We start from the raw sequence: 9,811 nt of genomic DNA on the forward strand, positions 1-9,811 counted from the left end.
CATTCAATATTTGAGATGGAACGGTTTGCCAACGGAGACTTTTCAATAAAATAAAAAAATAGAGGGGGTTACCGTTGACGAAAACGGTTTATTTTAAACTTTTCTATGAGTAGTCCGAAAAAAAACAGTTTATTTTTGTCTAATGGAAGCCAACATTAACAATTCTCAACCGCTAACCAAAGCCAAAGCCCCACAACCTCCAAGAACTGGCACAGCTGTTAGAATAACCACCAAAAAGTCTAACAGCGAATTAAGAGAAATTCTTCAACAAATTTGCTCTAAATATCTCAAAGACGCCGAAGAAAACACACAACCAGACGCTACATACAATACTCAGTTCTGTGAAGTTCTGAACAAAGCAATTGCTAGTTCAATTGAACTTACTAAGACAATTCCAAGTCCAATTGAGCTTAGCGATGTCTTAGTTCAGTATTTTCCAACATTTACTAAGCTTATAATGTTGAGAACTTTATACCAAGTTCGTCAAAATCTTCCTCGTTACATGCAACGGTCATTCGACAAGAGAATTGCCGAATTCCAAGTCTTTAGTTACGGATATGACCAAGATGAATACATTGACGAGTTCGGAGACAACTGTACAAAATGGTTTGAATGCTATACGACAACACAATTTGAATTCGACTTTCTCGAATTCAACGCAGCAACCATTCATATCATTGCTCTTTACCTTTCCGAACAACAACAAGACCTCGCAGATGGAGATGTTGTTACTGTCGTCATGGAAACTCCTGAACAATTCGGAAAAAAGAAGTCTCTAATTGCCAAATTTGTTCCAGGACATCAGCTTTTCCAACGCACAGAAGTCTTCTGTATTCCTGGAACTAAGTTCTTTGTCAGGAGCGAACTCAAAGAAAGATATAATGTGTCATTCAATTACACATTATATAATGTTTTCGACCCAGAAGAAGGCTTCTTCCCAGAAGCAATGGAGGAAGAAGAAGAGGAGGAAATACAAGACTCTATCCAAGAAGAGTCCTCCGAATTCACACCAGAAGACTAACAATTTTCCGAATAAAAACTTCATTTTATACTAAACATCTTCGGGGCTAGAAGGGGCGCAGCCCCTGGAAGCCCCAATACCTTTTTTTTTTTTTTTTAACTTTACTTTATTTTATATAAGTATAGGAATAAAAACAAATATCGAATAAGAAAGTAAGTAATAGTTAACCTTACACGATTTAGCAGGTACATCAATACATTCAAAACCTTTAATAGGAACAATTCCCGAAAAATTTGCATGCAATCTGTGACAGCAATAAACAACAATACCATCCGTTTGCATATCATTGAACATAGCGCTATAAACGGATCTGAGCGAATAGTATCGTATGAGCTTGAGAGAAGTTATTCTTTTAAACATATATTCATGACATTTGATGGTACCATAAAACGTAATATTTTCGAGATATGGCATGTGTGAAAGACAAGGTAATCAATTTGACAATCTTGGATAATGGTAATAGAGAGGTAATTCGACTCAAAAATTTTGCGGTTTTTGAGTTTTAAGACCTAAAATTATGAAAAATAGAATTATCATATAGTATAATGCTTATACAACCCATGATCATTTTCGTAAACTATTCAAAAATCAATCTGACACCCTCGAAAAATATTACTAGATTCATATTAATAAATACATATACCAAATTTGAGCCTTTTTTATTTCTGAGAAATTGTTCGTTATTTGACACGACCACGATCTAGCAAAAAATATAAAAATTTCTTTGTTTTCAATTTTTAGACTTAAATAATGTGTTTTGAGCATTATAATATCGGTGGAACTGTTACTATTATTATAGATTTTATCATTTTACCAGATTCAAAGGATTTTTACTTAAATAAGAAATAATAATTATTCCTATTCTCACATTATAATTATATAAAGCTTATATCTTACTTTATTAATGACATTTATTGAATATTACCACCAACACACAAGCAATATACTCAAACATGACTCAATTATATTAACATATTGCATATTAGATCAAATTCTATTTGATTAATTTCTGTTCTATGCTTTGTCATATGCTTTTGGGTATATTGTCTGTGTGGATGTAGGATAATTTCTAATCAAAACTGCAAAATAAAAATATTTACATTTCCTTTCAGATTTATCATTTTAAATGATGTTAAATAACAATATTCTCTTAAGTAGATTATTGTTTAATTATTAAATAATCAAATTAAAAAAAAATAACAAATATACGTTTTTTTGAGAAAAAGTGCCAATCTCACATGGAATAGCAACTTGGAACTTGATCAACAATCACTCAAATAACAACTCTCCATACGAAAATTCAAAAAGATTACACAAACATTTATATGCAACATACGGTTTTGTAATTACGAGCTTTCATACGTCAATATAACCTTATCGATTTTATTTTTACTTAAACTATCAAAAATCATATGACAATACACTTTACGGAATAATGCACCTTCAATGAATATAGAATAAAAGAATTTTGTTAATTTTTTTATAAAATGAATTTGTTATTTTTCACTTTGAGGAGTTTATTTAAGATAAATGCTTGTATTTTACAATTTAAGTACATATTTTTTAGAATTGGTGTGAATATTTGCTTAATACCAAATTGTGAATCTTTATATTGCGTACTATGACATTAATTTAACGAAAATTCTAATGTTGAGAGCTTTAATAATTAGTGTGGTATATGATAAACTTTCAATATTACTTTCTTTTTGTAAATGCGATGTAATAATTAAAAAAGTAATCGCAGACAGCAAGTAAAACTAATGTCAATTTATTACTTATCTATCATATATCTTCTATCATAACGTATGAGCTAATTTTATATGAGTACAAAACAAATTGTAATAATTGGAGTTTCATTCACGCAAAATTTTTCTAAATTGAATACTATATGCATCAGATTCGTATGGTAGTAATATTTTCTTAATATAAGCCCCCTAAGCCTATTCTATGGGTCACCTCAAGTCGAATGCCTTCTGGTAATAGATTTTACGAGAATGCTATCAAAAGCCTGTTTTTTTATATGATTTATTGTTTGTGGTGTTGTTATTATGTGCATTTGATTTAAGAACTCATCCCACCATTTGTGATAAATGGAAATATATCTTTGTTATTTATTCAAACATATATTCTCTATAATTTTAATATATGCTTCTTTGGAATAAGAGGAAACAAATATTTTTTTTTTCAAGTTCCATCTAGTATATATATATTCATCAGTCGCAATAAATATATTCAAAAGTTTCTTAATGGTGCAATTACGTCCGAATGTCATGACCTTCAATGGCATTGTCAAGAATTTGAATTAAAGTCAGATGGGCGTAAGCGAACTCTTAATACATGTTTAAATTAGATATTAGGCAAAATAAAATTACTTTGGAGAGTTTACTAACATGAAAATTTGATGAATATGATTACTGATTTCACTATTTTGAACAGATTGAGCCCATCTGAAAATAGTTTTCAGTTCTCCTTTATTGTATTCATTTTTAACAATTTCATTTTTGATTTTATTGAGTATTTCTTTTGATGATTGTTGTAAATCAACATTTGCCTGAAGTATTTCCGAGTGACATCTTTTTTCTATTTCTTCAATCTGTTGATCAATAAGATCAGAGTGCAACATAACTGATGATGTCACTGATCTCTTTAAAGTATCATTTAATGTATTCAATTTTGTTCCAGATAAAGAAAGGTTATCATATAATTCAGAAACACTCAAGTTAGGAAGTAAAGCAATTGTAGCTCTATAGTCATTCAACGAGTTCTGTAATTTTTCTTCTTTTTGCGGGCTTCCTGATTCTTTCTTTGCTTCGTAATATTCTGATTGAGCACGTCTTCTTTTTTCCAAAATTGATTCCGCGTTATCAAAAAGTGTTCGAGAAATTGGTCTTTTCTGTTCGATATTTTCTTGTATTTCGTCATCGCATTTCAACTGCATTGCTTTTATTGATTCGATAGCTTTCCAATAGTATTGAGCTGTCATATCTGATTGCAAATTATTTACTTCTATTTCATCTTTGATCAAATTGATTTCATCACGAATTAATTGTTTTTCTGATCGAACATCTTCTCTATCTCTTGCAACAACAGAGTCCTTAGAAGTAACTATAATCTCTGATGCATCGTTTGATACTTCTATTTCTTTTCTGACGAAATCAATTGACCTTTTAAGTTCAACATTTTCTCTTTTGATTTCGGATGATGTAAATGAGGATGTCATTGATGGTTTTGAAGAATTAAAGCGTGAAAGCTCCTCATTAAGCGAGAACATGATGGTGTTCATCCTGGAAAGCCTTTCATTATAGGAAACAGTGGCTCTGGAAAGATTGGATAAAAAATGATTTCGAGAAGACAATAAAATTGAATCAAATTGAGATGGAGTCATTTCTGATATTCGTTTGGAATGATCTATTTCTAATTCGATGATTTCTTGGTTCAATTTTGATTTTTGAATTTTTAGTTCGTTAATTTCAGCATTTTCCTCTTCTTTGGAAAGAGTAACCTGCTTTTCTATATTTGGATGTCGTTGTGGATTAAGGGATAAATGCTTTGGACCTAATCTTTTAGTAACAATTCGATTAGGTGTAGGTTTCTCGCTTTTATTCATGTTTTTTGGAGGATTTACTTCTTGGACGTTGTCCTTCTTTGGATTTTCTGTTGTTTCAACTTTCTGAATTTCTTCTTCGAATGTTGATGAGGAATGATCAATTTCAGGTGATATGGCGGCAAAGTGCTCGTCAGGAGCATGAATATCCGGGATTGGTGGAGAGAATGGCCTTATCGGGGAAGGTTGTATCGTAGGTTTTTCCAAAATGAAGCCAGATTCATCTATTATCTGCTCATTTTTAAAATTGTTGTCTTGCTCAGGGCTAACAATAAGTAGGTTAGAGTCTTTATGCTTATCAATTGAAATTTCTGTTAAATCAGAACTTGTTGAAAGATGGTCAGTAATCTAAGTTAGCTGTGTAAGTGACTGTCGGCTTGGTGTATCTTTGGAAAGTTTATTTTGCTTATTATAAATATTTATTTCGTTATGATTTTCGTTAGTAATTGCTTGATTGTCAGCTTTCTTGTGCGAATCATTTTGAGGTATATCAGAATTTACTGATTTTGATGAGTTAATATTTTGATTATTTATTTTTTCGTCGCTTTTTGATGTCGAAATAGGCTCCATGTGTGGAGTTTTATTTTCTGTTTCACCATTTAATTTTTGATTATCATTAACACAGACTGGTGTAGGAGTTTCATCCATTCAAATTGAATAATTTACAAATTGTGAATTTACAAGAATGATTTGGCGAAAAGAAATATTTGGACAAAGATGAACAAAAACATTTATATTTTTCTCTTGACTTTTAAAATGCTGTTGTTAGTATTAATTGTTCTCATTCTTGGGCCATGGCTTTACTTCAAACCCAAATGGGGTATCATTGCAACAATACTCTTGTTAATATACGGTGCTGGCATTTTGACCGGTTCTTTGTTGATGTTGGATCCTGAATATGCAATACCATTTCTTTCACAAGCCACAGGAGTAGGCGATGAAAAAATGCGAGAACTTTTAGAAAAGATGGCCTCAAATAATAAAAACCCTTAACTTATGCATCATTATAAAAATTTACTAAAATGATTTAGCGAAAAAAGTCATTTAATATACTTTGAATCTCCATTTCAGCTACTCACTCTCATCCATTTCAACAAAAATGCAAAATACCAGATTCGAATTAAATATATCATATTTAATATTAGCACTTCTGATTGATATCCCATGATGTTATTGTACACAATATATTTAAAAATACAATTATTTATTGTACTTAATTCCAAATAAATGATTTATTATTTGTACTGTCAATTCCCAGAGTTAATTACTTAAAATTAAGCTATAGATCAGACCAATTCTAAGAGAAACAGGTGTCTGGGAAATACTGGATTGAGTACAGTCATTCGCACCTGTACTTAAAAATGAAAGCAAAAGTGATGTAATATCATGAAAAATGTGTTGAGGATTTGACTTCCAATCAGAAAGTTTGCCAAAAAAATGTTTTCAATAAACTTTTTGACTTTATATTTTAATGAGTTTGCCATAAAAATTTTATTTTCAATAAACTTTTTGACATTATATTTTCATGAGTTGCGATTACTTTCAGCAATACGATGACTTTATTTCAGCTTATGCTAAAATATATCACTTGAAATCAAATGAGTCTTTAGAGGAGATTCTCAACTTGATTTTGAACTGTTTAGTTGACAAATACAAGATTTCAATACATGCACTTCTCTTTAGCATAACTAACGCATCAGCCTACAATTACAGATCAAAGGAACTATACTCTGAACTCGATGACCAGTTATGTTCTAAATTTTCAATTCAGCCAAGAGCCACTATTTGCATTGGCACAGAATTTGATGATTTTCTTGATTCAGATTTTTCTTTCAAAGATGAATATAATACGATAATAATGAATGATCAAATATATAAATTTAGGGACTATGTATCAGAAAATGGCTTTGAAATGAAAAATCAATCTATAATTAAAAGACGCTATTACTCGAATTCATACTATACTAGAGATCTTGAAAAGTGTGCATACTTTGGATCGGTAAATATATTCAATTTTATTCAAATAAATTTTCATGATGAAATAACACTGAAATGTCTTCGCAATGCAATAGTTGGAGGAAATACAGACATTATCAATGAATGCTTGAAATATCATCCAATAGATGAAGATTGCTTCAATTATGCAATTGGTTCTCACAACAATACTTTTCTTAAATATATTTTAGATCATGACCTTATTGAAGCAGATAAATTCTCATATCAAGATGTAATAGATTCACAAAATCTTGGAGCAGTTTTTCTCTTATTCGAGAAAAACAAAAATTTAATCTTTCCATGGTGTGCAGCATTTCCACAAACTTATGATTTAATCAAAAATACAAGAATTAATCCGAAAACTTCTCGCCAATTTGCTGGAATGACCTTGCTTCATTTTGCATCTTCATATAATTGTATTGAGATATGTAAGCTTTTATTGGATTCCACAAAAGATTATCAAATTGATATTGAATCATTAGATAATAATGGTGAAACTCCTCTCTTTTGCGCTGTTCATGACAATAATGAAGAAATCATCAAATTTCTCCTTTCGAAAGGCGCCAATACCAATACAAGGAATAAAAATGGTAAATCCCTTCTTCGTGTTGCTATTGGTGGCAACAATATAGAAGTAACCAAACTTCTTATCTCACATGGAGTAAATGTTAATGAAACATCATCAGGATTACCTATCCTATTAATTGCTGTGAGAAAGAACATGACTGATATAGTTGAACTTCTTATTTCTAACGGTGTTGATATTAACGTTCATAGTGGAATTCTTTCTGAGACATTATTGAAAAATATATGGGCATCTGGTATAACCGCTCTTCATTATGCAGCATTAAACAACAATGAAATAATGCTAGATTTCCTAATTTCACATGGAGCCGATATCACAGCCAAAGACATCTCCGGGAAAACCGTTCTATTCTATATAATAGATAAAGATTATAAAAGGAAGATATACAAGAATATATCCTTTGGAAAATTAGATAGAATTTTACCAGAAGATGACAGAATAAAAGCACTAAATATTCTCATTTCTCATGGTGCTGATATTAATGCAAAAGATGAAAATAGCAAAACAGTACTACATTATGCTATCATTTTTAGTAGTAAGGAACTGATTGAGCATCTTATTTTACTTGGAGCAGATGTTAATGCAAAAGATGAAAATGGAAAATCCCCTCTTAATTATGCAATGGAAGAATATGAATGGGACTTTATTCAAGATACCAAAATATATGATACGAGAAAATATCAAGCATGTATTTTATTTGATGAATATTCAATTAATCTTTCTTATGCAATAACTAAAATTCTTGTTTCGAATGGTGCAGATGTTACTGCAAAAGACAATCACGGAAAATCAATTCTTCAATATGCAAGAGAATATGGGCTTGATGAAATCGAGGAGCTTCTCAATTCACACATTGCAGCCAGCAATTGATTCTAAAGAGGGTCAAAGTTGCCATTTAATATCATTTTATATATATATATATCTTATAATATAATTACGACTTAAGGGATCACTACTTTTGTTTACAACTATTCAATGTAAAAAAGTGTACTTAGCAAAATATTAAAAATTATTATACAATCTTTTTACATATCTCTGAATTAAGATTATACATGTGCACATTCGTCCATGGATCTATTACTTGGGCTGAAGAGAATGAAAAAGATAATTTCAATAACAAGGATGTCTTTTTGCAGCTTATGACTACATACAATTTTGTTATTGATTGAACTCAAAAAAAAAAAGTCAATGATATAAATTGATCTCTTAGAATTCATTTTTCCTGTGCATTTAATAAGGAAATTTTATTTATAAAAGATTTCAAAGAATCAATTAAAATGGAATAAAATACAGGTGATATAAAAAACTTGGAGATCTTTGTCTTTACTACATCAGAGTATTTACATATCTAAATGTCATATTTTGAATCAGCAATTCAAACGTTGTAATCACTCAATATCATTGGAATATACGAAACTAGAGGAACTATCGATATTGAAAACTTTTCTAGAAACAATAAATAAATCCAGGATAGGTACAGAAGTTGTAACTTAGCGTATTTCTTCGAGCGGCCACTAAAATACTCTGAAAATATAAAAGTGTCAGATTTTATAAGATTTTATGAGTTCTGAACGTCCTGTGATCAAAGCTGTCATCTTTGATAGTGATGGAACAATCATTGATACACCACCAATGTATTGGAAGTCTGTTCATCAAATTGCTGGCGAAGTTTTCCCAACAGAATTTTATCTCGAGCTTGATGGACGCAAAGACACAGATCTTGCTGCACTTATCATCAAAAGATACAAACTCAACATGACAGTCCAAGAATTCTTACACAAGAGAGATGAAATCGTTGCTAGCCAAATCGAACATTGCCCTCTCGTTGAAGGCGTTGATAAAATCATCTACAAATTACATGATATGGGAATTCCAATCTCTATTGCTACAGGATCTCAAAGAGGTCCTTTCGAACAAAAATATGTCAATCAACCAGTTCGTAAATTGTTCGAACATGTTGTTACAAGTGATGAGGTTACAGTTGGAAAGCCAGATCCTACAGTTTTCTTAACAGCAATGAAGATGATGGGTGATTTCAAACCAGAAAACGTTTTAGTCTTTGAAGATGCTTACCTTGGCGTTCTTGCAGCTCAAAACGCTGGAATGCACGCAGTTTATGTTCATAGCGACTCTACAAACGTTGAAGAACAATTTAAGGCATTCGGAATCCATAACGCAGTTCCATACGAGAAGAACTGGAATGATTTCGACTTCGACAGCTACATTTGGGATGTTCCTAAATAAAATATTATTATTATTATTATTTTTAATTGGCTTCTTTTAAAGCTACAAGAACCTATTTCCAACATCAAAATTTAATCATATGATATTTTCATCTCAAAAATTGCTTTTAAAAGATTTCAGAAGTTTATCTATTAGGTGTAGTGAAATGAAACACATAGACCTTACAAGTAAACAGTTGAGATTAAACAATTCATACAGTTTTCAATTCTGTTATATAAGGTTGTTTTTCAATGATTTTTCATGCCAGTTGTCAGAATTTTGAACAATGACATCCATAAATCACTCAAGATTATATAAGTGCAACTATTTTATAGTCTAAATTTTCATTATTATACTCCTTGAACCATTTTCCTTATGCATT

General features: G+C 30.7%; 6 protein-coding genes across 6 annotated transcripts, besides 1 other annotated feature; 4 read left to right on the top strand and 2 right to left on the bottom strand.

Annotated features, from left to right (window-relative positions):
• Nucleotides 1-1,142: part of a mobile genetic element that runs on past the window's edge.
• On the top strand, nucleotides 143-1,021 carry TVAGG3_0421950 (uncharacterized protein; the record flags this gene model as incomplete). Its single annotated transcript, XM_001313109.1, has 1 exon — nucleotides 143-1,021. The coding sequence occupies one exon, from the start codon at nucleotides 143-145 to the stop codon at nucleotides 1,019-1,021; it is 879 nt and encodes a 292-aa protein (XP_001313110.1).
• Nucleotides 1,143-3,389: 2,247 nt separating the features above from the next.
• On the bottom strand, nucleotides 3,390-4,628 carry TVAGG3_0421960 (uncharacterized protein; the record flags this gene model as incomplete). Its single annotated transcript, XM_001313110.1, has 1 exon — nucleotides 3,390-4,628. One exon carries the CDS (start codon nucleotides 4,626-4,628, stop codon nucleotides 3,390-3,392), a length of 1,239 nt encoding a protein of 412 aa, XP_001313111.1.
• Nucleotides 4,629-4,973: 345 nt separating this feature from the next.
• Nucleotides 4,974-5,273, bottom strand: TVAGG3_0421970 (uncharacterized protein; the record flags this gene model as incomplete). The annotated part of the gene is made up of 1 exon (XM_001313111.1): nucleotides 4,974-5,273. One exon carries the CDS (start codon nucleotides 5,271-5,273, stop codon nucleotides 4,974-4,976), a length of 300 nt encoding a protein of 99 aa, XP_001313112.1.
• Nucleotides 5,274-5,381: 108 nt separating this feature from the next.
• On the top strand, nucleotides 5,382-5,915 carry TVAGG3_0421980 (uncharacterized protein; the record flags this gene model as incomplete). The annotated part of the gene is made up of 1 exon (XM_001313112.1): nucleotides 5,382-5,618. One exon carries the CDS (start codon nucleotides 5,382-5,384, stop codon nucleotides 5,616-5,618), a length of 237 nt encoding a protein of 78 aa, XP_001313113.1.
• A 235-nt stretch (nucleotides 5,916-6,150) lies between these two features.
• TVAGG3_0421990 (spectrin binding) lies at nucleotides 6,151-8,076 on the top strand (the record flags this gene model as incomplete). Its single annotated transcript, XM_001313113.1, has 1 exon — nucleotides 6,151-8,076. One exon carries the CDS (start codon nucleotides 6,151-6,153, stop codon nucleotides 8,074-8,076), a length of 1,926 nt encoding a protein of 641 aa, XP_001313114.1.
• A 690-nt stretch (nucleotides 8,077-8,766) lies between these two features.
• TVAGG3_0422000 (pseudouridine 5'-phosphatase protein) lies at nucleotides 8,767-9,802 on the top strand (the record flags this gene model as incomplete). Its single annotated transcript, XM_001313114.1, has 1 exon — nucleotides 8,767-9,450. One exon carries the CDS (start codon nucleotides 8,767-8,769, stop codon nucleotides 9,448-9,450), a length of 684 nt encoding a protein of 227 aa, XP_001313115.1.
• Nucleotides 9,803-9,811: the final 9 nt, after the last annotated feature.

The sequence above is a fragment of the Trichomonas vaginalis genome, chromosome V (assembly GCF_026262505.1).
Source record: "Trichomonas vaginalis G3 chromosome V, whole genome shotgun sequence".
NCBI classification, from domain to species: domain Eukaryota; phylum Parabasalia; order Trichomonadida; family Trichomonadidae; genus Trichomonas; species Trichomonas vaginalis.